Source organism: Callithrix jacchus, chromosome 6 (genome assembly GCF_049354715.1).
Source record: "Callithrix jacchus isolate 240 chromosome 6, calJac240_pri, whole genome shotgun sequence".
NCBI lineage: Eukaryota > Metazoa > Chordata > Mammalia > Primates > Cebidae > Callithrix > Callithrix jacchus.
The window spans coordinates 152,534,503-152,553,777 of NC_133507.1; the positions used below are offsets into that span (position 1 = coordinate 152,534,503).

Genomic DNA, 19,275 nt, shown 5'->3' on the forward strand with positions numbered 1-19,275 from the left:
ATTTACTTAGGTTTTTTATTTTTATTTTTCTCAGTAGTGTTTTGTAGATTTCAGTGCAGAGGTTTTACACATCTTTTCTTAATTTTCTTAAATTCCTAAGCATAAGTTGTTTTTTGTAGCTGTTGTGAAGTGATAGTATTTTTAATTTTCTATTTTTTTTTGTTGGTAGTATATTGAAATGTAATTGATTTTTATATACTGACATTGAATCCTATAACCTTGATAAAATCATTTGTAGCTTTAGTAATTTTTTAAAGTAGATCCTTTTATAGAATTTTCTTTATTGGCATCTTTGTCAACTGCAGTTAGAGACCATTTTACTCCTTCCTTTCTAATCTTTATACCTTTTCCCTCTCTTTTTTTCTATGTTGGTTAGGATTCCCAATATATTATAGAAGTGATAAGAGGTGGCATTCTTACTTTTTTCTCAATCTTAGGGGAGTAGCATTTATTTGTTTATTTATTTATTTTTGAGACAAAGTCTCAGTCTGTCACCCAGGGTGGAGTATAGTGGTATGATCTCAGCTCACTGCATCCTCTACCTCCTAAGTTCAAGTAGTTCTCCTGCCTCAGCCTCCTGAGTGGCTGGGACTACAGGCACAGGCCACCACACCTAGCTAATTTTTGGATTTTTAGTAGAGAAAGAGTTTTACCATGTTGGCCAGGCTGGTCTTGAACTCCTGACCTCAGGTGATCCTCTTGCCTCAGCCTCCCAAAGCCCTGGGATTATAGGTGTGAGCTACCATACCTGGCCTATTTATTTATTTTTGATTTAACAAGTTTTCTTTCTTTTTGCCTTCTTCTTTTCTTAAGGCTTATATGTTGTGTTTATTTGCTCACAAGTTTGTTGTGAGGTAATCTTCATTTCTGAAATGATTTTTTTCTCTTTTATTTCTGATTTTCCCTAGTTCTATCATGTTAATTTCTCAGTTTTTGTAATTCTAATATGTAATACTCTTGTATATTTTAGATAATTTTCCTAATTTAACTGTTTTGAAATAACTTTTTTATGAGTTTTACTTTGATCCTTTTCTGTAGTTTAATTTTACTGAAATTATTTTTTGCAGGCTTTTCCAAAGGGAGGCTTGTTTAGGATAGGTTTTCCAATTTTACTGTCCTCTAGAGCTTCCTCTTCTGTTGCATCTGTGGAGTGTTATGCAAAATAACCACTATTTTGCCCAGGCTAGAGTGCAGTGGTGTGATCATAGCTCACTGCAACCTTGAACTCCTAGGCTCAAGCAATCCTCCCACTTCAGCCTACAGTGTAGCTGGGAATGCAGGCACACACCACTATACCTGGTTCATTATTTTAATTTTTTTGTGGAGACAGGGGTTGTTGTTCCTGCCTTTTTAATTTGGATTCTCTGCCCAGCATTTTTTATTCAATATAGCTAGAAGGGAGTTTTGGCTGAGTAGTTGGGGTCCCAACTCCTTCTTTTCAAGCCCATTTTGTAGCTGGTTGTGGTTTTGCTCCACCTGACTGTGTTTTGTGAATGAAGGATATATTTTGCCACCTATTCTTGTTGTATTTGTTTTCCATGGTTTTGCTAACCTAGTTGCTTTGTATGTTTTTATTGTTTGGAGGAAATATAATAACTGGATTGCCTCCATCTTAGAGATATGTAGAATTTTTTCTAATTCCTTAGTGATAATACTTAAGTAAACATTATTTTCTTGCAAAATATTCTATTTGGATATGGTTCAGATCTGTGGTATAAACAAATTGTACTTCCATTCAGACAAGATTATTGATTGTTCTTTTCATTTCAGTGACTCGATGGAAACAGAAGAAAAGACAGGCAGTGTACTTGTAGGAAAGACACCAGAAGCGGTGAGTGTGCTTTTTTTTTTTTTCCTTTTGAGACAGGGTCTTGGTCTGTCACCCAGGTTATAGTGCAGTGGCGCAGTCTCAGCTCATTACAACCTCTGCCTCCCAGGCTCAAGCTGTCCTCCTACCTCAGCCTCCCAGGTAAGTAGCTGGGACTGCAGGTGTGTACCACCACACCTGGCTAATTTTTGTATTTTTTGTAGAGATAGGGTTTGCTTTGTTGCCCGGGCTGGTCAGAAACTCCTGAAATCAAGCAGTCCATTTGCCTTGGCCTCCCAGAGTGTTGGGATTACAGGTGTGAGCCACTATGCCCAGAGAGTGTGCTTTTTGAAGTTGAGATTGTTACTTAATATGTATTTCCACAGTATATTGTAAATTCTTCCAAGTATATGTTAAATACCTGCTTTTATGGAAGTTTACTGTTAAGTTTGACACCAAAGTCATTTTATAAAAATGAATTTTCTGTAAAGATTAAAGTTTTAAAAATTGGTCCGAAACGAACATTTAGAAGAAATCAAATCCTTAGATCCTTGCTTCAGGCAGAAGTTATTTCTGTCTGAAATAACTTCAAATTACTTGTCACAGGATGAGAAAAAGGTATGGTCTCTAGCAAATGGCAACATATATAGGGGGTAGGTTAGTTGTTTTTGTTGTTTTTCATGTTTGTGGTGTATTGGAAGGGAAGCAGTGGTCTGTTGTATGTAAATGCTTCCTGCATCAGGACTTTTGGTTTCTAATGCTTAGGTGTATAAAGTTCAGCTTTCTTCACCTGGATGGAAAGTTGTGTTGGTAGCCTGGTAGTTCATAAGATCAAGGTTGGGCATGGTGGCTAGCACATGTAATCCCAGCACTTTGAAAGGCCGAGGTGGGTGGATCATCTGAGGTCAGGAGTTCAAAACTAGCCTGGCCAACATGGCAAAACCCCATCTCTTAAGAATACAAAAATTAGCTGAGCATGGTGGTGTGCACCTGTAATCCTGGCTACTCAGGAGAATCACTTGAACTTGGGAAGTGGAGGTTGCAGTGAGCTAAGATCATGCCACTGCACTCCAGCTGGGGCAACAGAGAGAAACTCTGCCTCCAAAAAAAAAGATCATATATATGTTGATTAAAGATATTTTCAGTTTTCTCAGTTTCAAGTAGGAGATTCCTCAATTAAAATATAATTGACTCATTTAATGATTTTCCTGCATGTCATCAGTAATTATTCTTTCCCAGTTTTTTTTAAATATTAAACTATTTTATATTGAAAGCTAGCTGGGGATGAATTGTATTCTTCCATCAAGCTAGTATCATATCTCAGTAGTATTTAATAAAGAAAGAAAGAAATTATTCTTCCCCTTAAAATGGACTGCTTGAATTTCATTGGTTTAGAGCTGATGAAATAAAATTGGGTTAGTGGATTACAGTAATATTGTTTATGAGTTTTCACTTTTTTGTTTGTTTTGGCAGAGTCCAGAGCCCAAGGACCAGACTTTGAAAATGATTAAAATTTTAAGTGGTGAAATGGCTATTGAGTTACATCTGCAGTTCTTAATACGAAACAATAATACAGACCTCATGATTCTAAAAAACACAAAGGTAAGAAATCATCTCTAATAGAGAATTTTTAAATATTTCTTTGTTGAATGTAAGTAATTATTTCTTGTTGAATACTTTTTTGTATTTTATTTCCAATTAAGGAAAAAGTATTTAAGTTTTGAAAAAACAACAATCAGTGATCCTCTTGGAGTTGCTGGAAAGGAGAAAAATTAGCAATGATTGAGCTCCTGTTTTTATGCTTGTCTCTTATTGGGAAGCTTAGTTAACTCTTTTTTCATTTTTAAGGTATACATGGAGCAGTTAGACCAACAGCACAATCAGAATATTAATATAAGCTCTTGAGCCACTTGATTCAGCCTGCTTCAACTCTATGGAGTGTACTTTCATTTCAATAAACCTGTGCTTGTCTTTTGTTAGAAAAAGAATATTAATATAGTTCATTTATGTGTCTGTATTTCCCACTGAACTGTGATCTCCTTGAAAGCAGCGATTCTTACTTTCTTGCAACCTTCATTGAGATACTGATCTTAATAATTATTAATACTAATTTTAATTTTTTAGCAAGTAATATATTTGATTCAAAAATATTTTAATATAAAAAGATGTATAACATGAAAAATTTTCTTTCCCTCTTATTTACCCAATAGCCTTTTTCAAAGTCATTTTTTAATAGCCATATATTATTGAATGATTTAACAGTTATTTGATTGAAGCCTTTGTAATAATGCTCTTTGAAACTTTTAATACAGTTGTTGCAAATGGCAAAAAAGATACAGAATCACATAGTCTCCATTCATGACAATTTGAAGCTAGTCTTTATAACATAGTCTCATTAAAAACAAACAAAATTTGGCTGGACATAATGGCTTACACCTGTAATCCCAACACTCTGGGAGGCCAAGGCAGGCGGATCAGCTGAGGTCAGGAGTTCAAGACCAGCTCGGCCAACATAGTGAAACCCTATCTCTACTTAAAATACAAATATTATCTTCCTTGAAAGAGTTGCAAAAAAAAAAAAAAATACAAAAATTAGCCGGGGGAGTGGTCATGCTTGTAGTCCCAGCTACTGGGAGACTGAGGCAGGAGAATCACTTGAACCTGGGAGGTAGAGGCTGCAGTGAGCTGAGATCACACCACTGCACTCCAGTCTGGGCAACTGAGCAACACTATCTCAAAAAATAAAAAATAGACAAAATAATTTGGTAACTTTCAGAGGTACAGCAGTGCTTCTCAGGTTATCCCAGTACCTTGGAGATCTTGAGCAAGATGCAGAAGAGAAATAGCAAGTTTAATTACTCAAACCAAATAATCGAAAATCTGCTGTCTAAATTCCCACCTAAAATCTGCCATTGAGCTCTGTTAAAACTGCAAATAAAACTTTGACTTGCTTTCTTTTATAAACTAGCTATTTAGTCTTTATAAAAGAAATACTCAAGGTCCATATTTTAAATCTCAGTTCAATTTGTTCATACTCTTACCACAAAATAGGACCTCTGTGTGTGTGAGGGTGTACATATATGAATACTTTGTCAATGATGAAACAATTCTGTATTTGTTGTTGTAGGATGCAGTACGGAATTCTGTATGTCACACAGCAACTGTTATAGCAAACTCTTTTATGCACTGTGGGACAACCAGTGACCAGTTTCTTAGGTAAATATGCTTGGTGATTTCTACTTTGTTTAAAATCTTTTTTGTTTTGTTTTGTTTTTGAGACAGAGGTCTTACTCTGTGTTCCAGCTGGAGAGCAGTTATGCGATCTCAGCTTACTGCAACCTCCACCTCCTGGGTTCAAGTGATTCTCCTGCTCAGCCTCTTGAGAAGGTGGGATTGCAGGCACATGCCACCATGCCCGGCTAATTTTTGTATTTTTAGTAGAGACGTGGTTTTGCCATATTGGCCAGGCTGGTCTCTAACTCCTGACCTCAGGTGATCCACCCACCTCAGCCTCCCAAAGTGCTAGGATCACAGGCATGAGCCACTGTGCCCACCTAAAATCCTTTTTAACAGACATTGTGTTAACATTGTTATATAGATGTTCAGAATTTTCCTTGTTAACCAGTCCTTAATTCTGAATTATATTTTTGCTATTTTATGTATTTTTTATTGCCTATTCCTACTAGTTTTAAGGTGAAATTAATTCCTTTTATTACTTGGCTTGATTTTAGGCTCTTGAAGGAATATATTAAGCTCTAAAAATTTAATATAATTTTGCTTTTATTTATAGAGGAATTACATGTCATGCATTTTAAAAATCCTTAAAATACCAAGAACAACTTAAGAGGTAAAATGTAATCAGTAGTAACTTGAGATCTACAAAGTAATTTTAAAGGGTTCGGGGTAAAATTTTAATGCTTTTGGCCTTAGTGTTAAAAAGCTTTAAGGAATTCATTTGTTTTAATACTAACTAAAATGACTATGTCTTCTCTTCTTACAGAGATAACTTGGAGTGGTTGGCCAGAGCCACTAACTGGGCAAAATTTACTGCTACAGCCAGTTTGGGTGTAATTCATAAGGTAACATATATTGGTCAGTGTAAACAAGCATCAGAAAAGTAGTATTTTTTCTGGCGTTAAGAAAAAATAAAAGTTCATTGTAATTCATTAACAAGTACACTTTGTTAAGTCAGATAAGTCATCTAGCAGTGAAGGCTAAAAGTAAATAAGATACTAAAATATGTATATGTGTGTTTGTTTTTAATAAAAAGTGGAAATTTGTTTCCTGTAAAAACTGAATAAATTATTGAAAGGATGAATTGAAATGTTATTTGCAGTCTGAGATGGATTTGGGCAAATGTTATAAAACAAAGAGAAAAAATTGAAGCATTTGTGATATTTTTTTTCTAAACAGAGTATAACTGAGTCTCTTAAAGGCTTGTCCTTTTGTTTGAGTGATACAGTTATATGGGAGAGAGCCCCACTACCTCCTTCTCTTTTAGCAAGTGAACATTTTGGGGAAAAGGCAGTAATCATAGAAAACATTTTGTCTTTTTTCTTCTCACTTTCTCTTTTTTCTTTTTGACATCTTTGTCATGGTTTACCTTTACAGGGTCATGAGAAAGAAGCATTACAGTTAATGGCAACATACCTTCCCAAGGACACTTCTCCAGGATCAGCCTATCAGGAAGGTGGAGGTCTCTATGCATTGGGTCTTATTCATGCCAATCATGGTGGTGATATAATTGACTATCTGCTTAATCAGCTTAAAAACGCCAGCAATGATGTAAGTATTAAAATGGAAAACTAAATTTCCAAAACTCAAGAATCTAGGATAACATATTTGCCAAATCATTTTAGTGACTGGAGATTTTTGTAGGATTTGGGAATACCCAAAACAACTATTATCTCGGACTTTTTTTAAGGTAATTTCATTTTCTTCTTGATAAGCTAAAATTGTGTTTCTCATTCCTTTAAACCCTGTGTGTATTTGTAAAACTTGTTGTATTCCCACACTTTCATCTTGAAATGTTACAACTACAAGTTACCTTAGTTATCATCTAATCTAGGCCCTAACATTTTATCAGAAATTAAGGCTTGTTTTGATCTTTGATAATTTAAAATGTAAATCTTTTGGAAAAGCTTACTAAGTAGCCCTGTTTTTTTAAGGAACCTTAAAATACAATTTTAGACTAACTAATATATTGGAGTGACGGCCATCAGGAGAGTAGTTAAGTGAGCCATAAAACCTTGTCCTCATGCATAAGTGAAAACATTGAAACCAATAGGATGATCTGTCTCAATTAATAAGCCCCTTAGCCACAAATCATGTGTGCAAGTACACACGTCTTTACCTTATTTCCTCTGGTCTCAGGTAAAAACTTTCTTATGAGATAGGGTTTATGGTTACAAAAAAACAGCAATAGACAGCCTTTAGAAACCATTTCTAACTAACTTGAACAAGTTTATTGGAAGTAGCTTATATAATTAACAGAAAGACTGATGAATCAGTTCTCATAAAGGTTAAACAGCCAGAGCAACACCACAGGTGCTAGGTAACAGGAACTAATGAAATAGTCTTTTCAGGACCCTAGTGTCAGGATGAAGGAACTTGAAACATTTTTGGTCATTGGGTTATTCCACTTACGAATGATGAAAATTCCAGAGAAGGAGCATTGTATTGCTTTGGCTTGGGTCACACTTTGGCTAGGGGAAGGTGGGAGCTTCTTAAATCACAGTCCCACCAAGACTCTAACCAGTAGGGGAGGAGTATTACCAAAGGAATGTTGGAATGCTGTCACCAGTAGAAGGATGCTGTGTATTCAGAAATGACAGATGACCGCTAAAGGTTCCTTTTTCAAATTATATATTTCAGATGTACTCTGACCTCATTTTTAATCACTTTCTTACCAACCAAGTTCCATTAGATACCTTTTTCTCCTCTGTCGTTAGCTTCTCACTCTGTACTGCCTCCTTTCCCTCAATCCATGAGCATACTCAGGTCTCATCTATCCTAAAAAAAAATTCTTTTCTTGACACTTACATCTCCCTCTTAGTTGTTGTCAAGTCTTTTTTCTCCCCTTCTCATGTAAACTTAATGAAAGAGAGTTGTCCTCTCTCTGTCCACTTTGTTTTCTCACGTTCATTTTGCAACTCACTATTTTTAATTTATTATCATTATTTTTTGAGACAGTTTCTCGCTCTGTTGCCCAGGCTGGAGTGCAGTGGCACAATCATGGCTCACTGCAGCCTCAACTTCCTGAGCTCAAGCAATTCTCCCACCTTAGCCTCCTGAGTAGCTGGGATCACAGGTGTGCACCACCATGCTCAGCTAATTTATTTTTATTTTTTTATACAGACCAAGTCTCCCTGTGTTGCCCAGGCTGGTCTTGAATTTCTGGGCTCAAGTGATCTTCCCACTTCAGCTTCTTAAAGTGCTGGGATTACAAGCATGAGCCACCAATCCCAGCCTCAGCTCACTATTTTTTTGCATCAGCAAAATCATTCTATTAAAACTGGAATTGTTGGGCTGGGCACGGTGGCTCACACCTGTAATCTCAGAACTTTTGGAGGCCAAGGCAGGCAGATCACCTGAGGTCAGGAGTTCCAGACCAGCCTGGCCAACATGGTGAAACCCCATCTCTACTAAAAAAACAAAAATTAGCCAGGCGTGGTGGTGGCCATCTGTAATCTCAGCTACTCAGGAGGCTGAGGCAGGAGACTTACTTGAACCCAGGAGGTAGAGGTTGCAATGAGCCAAGATCACGCCATGCACTCCAACCCGGGCGAGAGGAGCAAAGCTCTATCTCAAAAACTGAAATTACTGAGGGCTACCACTGATCTTTTGATTACCAAATCCTTTGATCATTCTTACTGAGCCAACCTCTGCATATTTAATGTGAAACTATATTTTGAAATTAGGATAAACTCTTGGATGTCAAGTACGGTGTACCAAATCAGTGGAGTCTGTTTTTTCCCTAGATCGTTAGACATGGTGGCAGTCTGGGCCTTGGTTTGGCAGCCATGGGAACTGCACGTCAAGATGTTTATGATTTGCTAAAAACAAACCTTTATCAGGATGATGCTGTGACAGGTAAGCGTTTCTTTCTAATGCTAATAAACTTAAGTATTAATTAATGTACCTGTAATTACATTAGTTTCTACCTATATTCTGTGGCCTCTTAAAATTCTGATGGATTTCTCTACTTGAAGAGGAAGTGAATTTTGCTCCATTTGTCAAAGTTATCTTTTAGAAACAAGCTTTGTGATACATGGGCTTTTTAATATGGCATATCCTGTGTGTCCATTTGCATAACTGACTTCTGCAAATAGGAATTTATTAGAGTGATCTATTTGCTCCATACTGCTTGGTGGTAATGTCAAAAAAAATATCATCTAAATATCTCCTTTGAAATCACTGTAGAATTTGATGGTACATTCTGTCAAGGTTTAAAAGAAAAACAACCCTAAATGTGTGAATGTGCTTCCATATAAACTATCCTATTTGTCAGATGGTTTTTAAAAATGCTATCAGAAGTTAATCGTTTTTTTGATAGTTTATATAAAAAAGTGCTATTTTCAGTTGGATGTTTTATTGACTTTAGAAACATAACTCTTCATTTGTTAACATTTTACTCTTTACTTGCTAGGGGAAGCAGCTGGCCTGGCCCTAGGTTTGGTTATGTTGGGATCTAAAAATGCCCAGGCTATTGAGGACATGGTTGGTTACGCACAAGAAACTCAACATGAGAAGATTCTGCGTGGTCTTGCAGTTGGCATTGCATTAGTAATGTATGGGAGGATGGAAGAGGCTGATGCTCTTATTGAGTCTCTCTGTCGTGACAAGGTGAGATCACATACATCCCTCTCTGTCCATTTATCTCCAGCAAGATAAGAAAAACACTTAATCTTTACTGGAAATTAACTCTTTTTCCCATCAGAACATGTAGGTACATTTGTTCGTAAAACTTCTTGCAACATACATAAAGCCTAATAGAATTAAGAAATAAAAACACTGTTTAGAAGAAGTACATGGGAGTAATTTGAGGATTTTAAATTTTGCCATAGCTTCAGATCAGTGAAACTCATAAGTAGATTCAGCATAGTTCTTTAGGAATTCACGGGTTGATGTCTTTTAGAAATTATACTTTTGGGCTAGGTGTGGTGGCTCACACCTGTAATCCTAGCATTTTGAGAGGCTGAGGCAGGTGGATCACTTGAGGTCAGGAGTTCAAAACCAGCCCGGCCAACATGGTGAAACCTTGTCTCTACTAAACATACAAAAAAAAATTTTGCCTGACATGGTGGCGAGCACTTGTAATCTCATTGTAATGTCAGCTATTCAGGAAGCTGAGACAGGAGAACTGCCTGAACCCAGGAGGCGGAGGTTGCGGTGAGCCAAGATCATGCCATTGCACTCCAGCCTGGGTAACAAGAGAGAAACTCCATCTCAAAAAAAAAAAAGAAAGAAAGAATATTTTGGGAATGATTTGATAGTTATTTAATAAAATAAAAAGTTTACGTCATTATTCTTTTATCAAAAAAAAGTACCAATCTCTATACTTGTTTATTTGGGTGAGGTTTTTCCCATTGCCTTCTGTTTTGTTTTTATAACGGTGTTATATATGGTGGGTAGTTAGTGGCAAGTAATACTGTTCTCTATAATCTGATAAAAAGAACCACTCTATAGCTTATTGATATTATTAATTAATTTGTTCAGTTGTCAGGCTCCATCTTTCTTCCACTCAGCAGTGGGGACTTTAAATAAGGTAAAAATACAGAATTAGAAGCCAACTTCCTTGCTTATTTGATAAAAGGAAGTTGACTGCCATAGGGCAGTGGCAGTTTTTATTGACTTGAGTTTATTCTTCCAGGAAAGTATGAAGCAGGGCAGGCATATTGTATAGAATATTGGGAATTAGGAGCAGCTACCTCCTTCTGTATTCATGTCTTTTATTGCCCCATTTATTTCAAAAACTACCAACCACAAAAGAGTTCTTGAGCTCATCATTTCCCACCTAAGACCAGCTTACTTGGTAGATGCCACTGTGCCTGTTAGGTAGACTGTAGAAGTTACTGTTTGAAATGATCAGTTGATAATTAATGTTAAATTTATTTTTCTTAGGACCCAATTCTTCGAAGATCTGGAATGTATACTGTAGCCATGGCTTATTGTGGCTCTGGTAACAACAAAGCAATTCGACGCCTGCTACATGTTGCTGTAAGTACTCTGACCTTTCTTGGGAACAGGGTGGATGGAAAAGTTTGCAGATGGACAGTGAGTGTCTAAGTGACTCCAGCATCCGTAGCACATGACCACCACCAGTGCCTTAGGTTGAGATTCTCATTCACTGGACACAACAGGCCATAACCTAGCACTATTTCACTTAGCTTTTCAGAAGGATATGGGACAGGATAACAGTTTAAATGGAAGTCCTTAAAGCCATTGAGGTGCAACTTCTAAAACCCTACTGCAAGGGGCACCCTCATTTGTAAGGGATGAGACCTTGTGAGTATGTGTGGCTGCTCTAGGATAGAGAAATCCAGTGAAGAACAGGAACCGTTTATTTCTTTTTAGTGAAGTTAGCTTCCGCATACCCATAATGGGTACAGTGGCTGATTCCTGTAATCCCAGCTACTCTGGAAAGTGAAGTGGTCAGTGAGCTATAATTATGCCACCAACTCTAGTCTGGGCAACAGGGCAAGACCCCATCTCTAAAAAACAAACAGCCCACCACCCCCCACACCCCGGGACCCCTGAGGAACGTGATCTATTACAAGAGATGCACTGTACAGGCAAGCCAATTCCCATGTTTTCCAACTGGCTTTCTCCGCTCTTAGTTCTCCTAATCGAAATGTAGTTATCAACAGTAAGTAATATTGCCTGTTCACACAGTGGACATTCCACATGTCTTAACTCAATAGGTTTTTATCATCTTGGTGCTGGGAAAATGTGAAAGGCACCTTTCTATGCAGCAAGACTTAGAACTATTATTAACTCCTTTTTCCCAGAGATAATATTTTCCACAATATTTATTAGTAATTAATACATTTTTTTAGCAGTGCAGTATGTAGTATGTTCTATATTTTGCAAAAGCTATAATGCAGCTAAAATAGTCTTTTTTATTTTATTTTTTTTTTGAGATGGAGTCTTGCTCTATTGCCAGGCTGGAGTGCAGTGGCACAATCTCAGCTTACTGCAACCTCCGTCTCCTGGATTCAAGCAATTCTTCCGCCTCAGGCTCCCAAGTAGCTAGGACCACAGGCACATGCCACCATGCCCAGCTACTTTTTGTATTTTTAGTAGAGACGGGGTTTCACCATGTTGGCCAGGATGGTCTCGATCTCTTGACCTCGTGATCTGCCCGCCTCGGCCTCCCAAGTCTTTTTTCTTTTTAGAGACTTAGAGACCCGTTTCACTCTGTCACCTAGCCTTGAGTGCAGTGGCACAATCACAGCTCATTGCAGCCACAACCTACTGGACTCAAGTGATCCTCTTCTTACCTCAGCTTCCCAAGTAGCTAGAACTACAGGCATACACCATCATGCCTGCTTAATTTTTTAACTTTTTGTGGAGACAGGGTCTCGCTATGTTGCCTGTGTGGATCTCGAACTCCTGGGCTCAAGCAATCCTCCTGTTTGGGCCTCTCAAAGTGCTGGGATTACAGGTGTGAGCCACTGTGTCTGGCCAGTTGAAATACTCTTGAGAAGTAGCCCGGGAGGGCCAGTGGGAGGGGGAGGAGGGGAGGGATAGCCTGGGGAGAAATGCCAAATGTGGGTGAAGGGGAGAAGAAAAGCAAAGCACACTGCCATGTGTGTACCTACGCAACTGTCTTGCATGCTCTGATCATGTACCCCAAAACCTATAATCCAATAAAAAATTAAAAAAAAAAAAAAAAAAAAAAGAAGTAGCCCTGGGGCCAGGCGTGGTGGCTCACGCCTGTAATCCCAACACTTTGGGAGGCGGAGGCAGGCAGATCACCTGAGGTTAGGAGTTTGAGACCAGCCTGGCCAACATGGTGAAACCCCATCTACACAAATAAAAATACAAAAATTAGCCAGCTACTTGGGTGACTGAGGCAGGAGAATCGCTTGAACCCAGAAGGCGGAGGTTGTGGTGAGCCAGGATCGTGCCACTGAACTCCAGCCTGACTGACAGAGTGAGACCCCATCTCAAAAAAAAAAGAGAGAGAGAGAGCATCTTAAAATTTACCAAGCTCTGAAGACTTCTAAGCCCCTGAATTGAAATTTTCCATAACTTTTTCTAAAGTGGGGACAGAAGTTTATGCTTCAAAAATATATGTGGCCAGGTACAGTGGCTTATGCCTATAATCCCAGCATTTTGTGAGGCCAAAGTGGGAGGATCTCTTGAGCCTCAGAAGTTTGAGACCAGACTGGGGCAACATAAGGAGACCCTGTCTCTATAAAAATAAAAATACACATGTCTTTATTTTTTGACTGTGTTCATTTATTGTATATGTTTAAAGATGTGCAACATAATGTTTTGAAATACCTATCAATAGTGAGAAGGGCACTGATACAATAATAATATATTACTGAAGTCTAATTTAGATATGAATGATGCTGGCCTCTCATATCAGTTTGGTCTAGTTATAGACTGCATGGTATAATATAATCTTAAACTTTTTCCCCTAGGTAAGTGATGTTAATGATGATGTCAGGAGGGCAGCCGTAGAATCACTTGGGTTCATTCTATTCAGGTAATAATTTCTAACTTTATATTCCATTTTTTGGAAATGTAGTTGTTACTACTGAAACTACCAAACATTAGTTATTAACTAAAGAAAAACTAAATACCTGAGGAATATATCTGGGTTCAGAGTGAGGACCATTTAATAGTAAGGTTAGAACTGTTCATCTGAAAAAGAACAAAATATATCATGGGATTCTGAGAACGTCTTTGAGAAGTAGTAAAAGGATTTAATTGTTTTTGTTCATTTTTTGGTAGCATTCTGCTTATTCATTTAACTTTTTAAATTCAAATAATACATCCAGTATTCCTCTTCGTGTATATTGGTAGTTCAAATGGACATTATCTCAGATTGTTAAAGTTTTTGAAGGTCTTTAATGAAAGTAAAAGGTAATAGATTTTATTTAAATGCCAGTGTGAAAATTTTTAAACATTATTTTTTTACTTGTAGTCATGGAGATGTCCTTGGCAGTATGGTATAGTTGTATTTAAGAAGTCACACTCTAAACTCATCTGCTTGAGTTGATTCCTGACTCAACTTCTTACTAGCTGAATGACTTTCAGCAAATTACTCAACCTCAGTTTCTTCATCTTTAAAACAAGTATAATCATAATACCCATCTGAGAAGATGTTTTTGACAAGTGAATTAATATATCTGATGCCCTTAGAGCAACGTCTGACACTAGTAGGCACTAAACGTGTATTAATATGGTAATTGTAGTAGTTGTAGTTGTGGAGTTGGTGGTAGTATTAATAGATGTAGTAGTTCTTCCAGTAGTTCATTACTGTCTACTTAGATTCAATCTCAGTTATCGGTGTTTCTCTTAGCTAAGATAAAAGCATACCTTGTTTCACTACACTTTGCTTTATTAAGCTTTGTAGATACTGCATTTGTTTAAAATTCGAAGGTTTGTGACAATCTTGCACCAAGCAAGTCTATCAAAATCATTTTTCTAACAGTGTGTGCTCACTTCATTTCTCTGTGTCACATATTGGTAATCCTCTCAATATTCCAGACTTTTTCGTTATATCTGTTATGGTAATGTCATCAGTGATCTTTGATGTTACCATTGTAGTTGTTTTGGGACACCACAACCACACCATATAAAACAGCAAACTCAATTGATAAATGTATGTGTTCTGACTGCTCCACACACATCTCTCTCCCTCTCCTTGGGACTCCCTATTCCCTGAGACACAGCAATTTTGAAATTAGGCCAATTAATAACCCCAGTGGCCTCTGAGTGCTTAAGTGAAAGAAAGAGTCCTACATGAATCACTTTAAATCAAAAACTGAAAATAATAAAGCTTAGTGAAGAAGACATGTCAAAAGCCAAGATAGGCCAAAGGTCTCTTGCATCACACAGATAGCCAAATTGTGAATGCAAAGAAAAAGTTCTTGGAGAAAATTAACAGTGCTACCCCAGTGGACACACAAATGATAAGGAAGAGAAAACACCTGTCTTTACTATTAAGTGACAGTGGATCATCAGAAGGTCTTTACCCCGTTGTCTTCACATTGGGTTGGCGGAAGAGGAAGAGGATAGGTTGGTCTTGCTGTCTCCATGGTGGCAGAGGTAGAGGAGGTAGAAAGGGGAGACAGAGGTAGGTACACTCAGTGTAATTTTTTCGTGAAAAAAAATTTGCATATTAGTGGGCCCACACAGTTCAAGCCCATGTTGTTCAAGGCTCACTACTATACAGATATTGCCTGTTAAAGCTTATTTGTCATGAAATTACACAGTAAAGAAAGGCTGGGCGCAGTGGCTCATGCCTGTAATCTCAGCACTTTGGGAGACTGAGGCATGTGGATCACCTTAGGTCAGGAGTTCAAGACCAGCCTATCTAACATGGTGAAGCCCCGTTTCTACTAAAAATACAAGAAATTAGCCAGACATGGTGGAGTGTGCGTGTAATCCCAGCTATTCAGGAGGCTGAGGCAGGAGAATTGCTTGAACCCAGGAGGCGGGTTATAGTGAGCCAAGATCGCACCATTGTACTCCAGTTTGGGCAACAAGAGTGAAATTCCATCTCAAAAAACAAAAAAATCAAAAAAAAAAAAAAATAAGAAATTACACATTAAATTCCTAAAGTGCATGTTAGATGAGTCATACCTCATATTCTTCTAATCTTTAGAAGAGATTTTCTACCCCTGGTTTCCTGGGAGTGAAGCTTTGTTATAAAAATTGTATGGAAATCCAACAGATAATTTCTTAAACATCCATTATGAACTAGGTACAGGGTCTTCTCCATAATATCCCAAATAGGAAGTCATCCATTTACTACAAACTGTAAAATATTTTTTTCCTATGGTGGATGGAAATGTTGAATAAAACAGAACAAAACACAGACCCATATAGCATGGTATTTCTTCTCACACCAGTTTTCTTGAATACAGTTGTTAATCAAATACTGGTCTTCACTGTGTTATCTCTCTCATTTCACTAACTTTTTCGTAAAGGCACTAGACAATTTTCACTAAATCCTGATGACATATTTACCCATAATATTTACTCTAAACAGGTTATGTGACTTATTGGGTGTGATTGTTTCTTATGTTACGCTTTTCATAGAAGTGTCAGGTGTTCTTTGAGGCCTCTTCTGAGATCTGACAAAACCTGTGTGTATTAAGCTATTCTGCATTTTTTCAAAAGATCTGCCACAGACTCCACATTTTTAATTTCTTGAAATTAAAATATTCTCTTTTAAAATATTGGAATTTACTATTTTAATATTTAATTTTATTTTATAAATGTCCTTTTATAAATGAAAATTAAATTTAATTAAATTCCAATCTTTAATTTTAAATATTGGAATACTTTGTCATTCTTTTTATACTTTGCCATTTTCTGTTTTTCTTTGAAAATTTGGTTCTGTAATTACATACACAAATTTGTTCTATTTCTAGGAGGTGATTCATTTTGCTTTGAGACTGGAACTCATCTAAGGCAACTAGACTCTTTATCTGTTTTGCATTGTGATCAGTCTTTCTGTCTTTCTTTCTAAAAATTATTCTCCCTGAGAGAAAAGATGGAAGCAAAATAAAATTTAATTAGTTCTATTTCCTTCCTGTCACCTTTGGCATATCATGTAGCTAAGCTGTGACTCTAACCTTTCCCTATTCTAAGCTCGAGTTTAGACACGATTGAAAAATGAAAAAATGGTTTGTCATGGCCATCCAGAGTGGGTTCCTTTTGTGAATTCTTATTAGAGAGCTAGATAATTTTAGTATGGAAAGGTATACCCTTAGTATCTCTCGGGTTACATAAAGCATCCTACTCATGTTTGACTTTGATTGTTTTGTTTCTTAATTGTCAGTTGTTAATTTTTTTTATTGTCAGTGACTTTATATTTTATAACAATATAAATCAGTGGCTTAGTGTTTATATTCTGCCACATAGGAAATTGATGGGCATACAAAACTGTTTTTCTTCCATTTTTAACCTGACCGTGCGTTGCTTTCTAACAAAATTCACATCTGCCATTTTATTTCCTATAGCTCACACACATTAAGTTCCCATTTTCAGCAGCAGATGTCTCCCATGAGCTGTTTAGGTTTTGCTGAGCTCTTTACTACATAGGGTAGTCAGATCCAACTAGTGAGTTATTATGTGTTTGCTACTTCTAAGTGACCATTCTTAGTTCTCTTTTCATAAAATGAATCTTTAAGGAGTAGGAACTGGAAAAAAATTGTCTACATTTTGTCTAAGATTTATTTTATAAATGAAAATTAATTGACTTGTTTAAGGAGCCAGAGTTAAAATCCTCTGTAAGTTCTCTAAGTCTTAGTTTACTGCCATTTCCCTAGAGTGAGAATTTTTTAAAGTAGAAGAAACCAGTATTCTCATTTTTTTTTAAGATAAGGAAATTGAATTCCAAAATGTTTAACAAAATTTCCCACTGTCATAAAGCTAAATGATAGAACTGAGATTCTAAACAGGTCTCATGATAGACCAGTGCTTTCTCCACCATGCCTTCAGTCAGAGCACTGTCTTTCTGAGTGGCTCTGATAGAACAGCTTTATTCTCAAATTTCCTCATTAACTTTAATATTTGAAAAGTGTCTGTACTATCTCCTAAGACTAGTACATGTTTTCTGAAGTGATATCATTTACTATCTTAACATGCTCTCCATCTTTTTTTACCCACTTTGATTTACCTTTTAAAATGAATTTGTGGACATTTGGTCTTGTACCATGTTTTAAGGGTTTATTTCTTCATAATTTTTAAAAACTTCTTTTTAGGTATACTTATTAGATATGAATACTAAAAAGATGTTAGTAAACACATATTTGTACTTCAGCAACTAAGATAAAATTGTCTTTGTGTAAAATTATTATGTATATAATCTCCTTTATTCACAGGATAGTCCAGGGCGTTACAGTATTTTACTTCTTCCTTCTGATATTTGTGGATTGTCATTTGTTCATAATGCTTATAATAAAAGTAATTTGATAACTATTCTTGCTTAATTGAAATTAACATGGTACATTAATTTTTTTATCTAAATAAATGTTCTCTAGTGGAACATCTGATAAATAAGTGATTGTTGGGCCCATTGTTAGTACTTTCATTGGCAGATTTTATTATTATTATAACTCTATACAGTGCTGTTCATGGTATTGACTTCTGAAAACTCATTTGGAAGTGAGTAGAATCTGAATTATTTTAACTTGACACTGGAAAGGAAAATGAAGAAAGTCAAAAGAATTGGTCTCTATATACCTTGAAATTAAGTTGCTGTAATAAACAAATTGATAATCTGATAATGGACATTTCTTAAAATTAGTGTTGGTGGTCCCTTGGAAGTTGCTATGAGTTAGGCTGTTATAATATGAAATTAAATGTTTCTCAGTGTATATATTCATATGATTTTAGATAGGGATGTTACAGGATGAACAACAGATTCTTGGTGCAGCTATTCCTTTTTTTTTTTTTTTTGAGACAGAGTTTCGCTCTTGTTACCCAGGCTGGAGTGCAATGGCGTGATCTTGGCTCACCACAACCTCCGCCTCCTGGGTTCAAGCAGTTCTTCTGCCTCAGCCTCCCAAGTAGCTGGGACTACAGACGCGTGTCACATGCCCAGCTAATTTTTCTATTTTTAGTAGAGACAAGGTTTTACCATGTTGACCAGGATGGTCTCGATCTCTTGACCTCGTGATCCACCCGCCTCAGCCTCCCAAAGTACTGGGATTATAGGCATGAGTCACCACACCTGGCCAGTGCAGCTATTCTTTAGACCACACGAAGTGATACCTTGAATATAAAAATGTTACATCATCATTGATCCTTGTAATTTGAAGAAACCCCCATAGTCAGCCAATTACCACTAAATGCATGATTATCTTTACAACATCTCCATTCACAATTGTATATCAATTTGATACATATTTTATGTATGGTAGTCTCTGTTTTTGCCCCAGTATCTTTGTGTTTCTCTCTGGGTGCTGTGACTTTTCTTCCCTTTATTTTTGTCATTTTCATTTTTTTTCTACATCTTTGTTTTCTTCTTTCCATTAATTGGCAGTAACATGGAATCGAATGAAAGGGTTTTTTTTTCCAAAATTATTCTAAATAGCTATAATCTGTTTATTTTCTTCTGAGGTAATAATATTAACTAGAGTTCTTTTGTTACATAAGTGTATTTAACTGCTGAGATTTGCTTTCAAATGATACGTCTCTTTATTCATAAAATGAAAATACCAGTTCTGTATCTTTGTGGCTTTGTTGTACTTTTCAAAAAGAGTCGATAGTGGAGT

At 36.7% G+C, this 19,275-nt stretch overlaps 1 protein-coding gene across 2 annotated transcripts in view; it reads left to right on the plus strand.

The window, feature by feature from the left end:
• The window catches only part of PSMD1 (proteasome 26S subunit, non-ATPase 1), a 113,997-nt gene that overhangs the window by 22,036 nt on the left and 72,686 nt on the right, over positions 1-19,275 (plus strand). For both annotated transcript variants that reach the window (XM_002749882.7, XM_054258027.2), the window contains exons 8-16: positions 1,771-1,831; positions 3,281-3,409; positions 4,935-5,023; positions 5,808-5,886; positions 6,419-6,592; positions 8,788-8,899; positions 9,456-9,652; positions 10,931-11,026; positions 13,462-13,526. In XM_002749882.7, the coding sequence (XP_002749928.1) occupies positions 1,771-1,831; positions 3,281-3,409; positions 4,935-5,023; positions 5,808-5,886; positions 6,419-6,592; positions 8,788-8,899; positions 9,456-9,652; positions 10,931-11,026; positions 13,462-13,526 (1,002 nt within the window). The remainder of the gene's footprint in view (positions 1-1,770; positions 1,832-3,280; positions 3,410-4,934; positions 5,024-5,807; positions 5,887-6,418; positions 6,593-8,787; positions 8,900-9,455; positions 9,653-10,930; positions 11,027-13,461; positions 13,527-19,275) is intronic.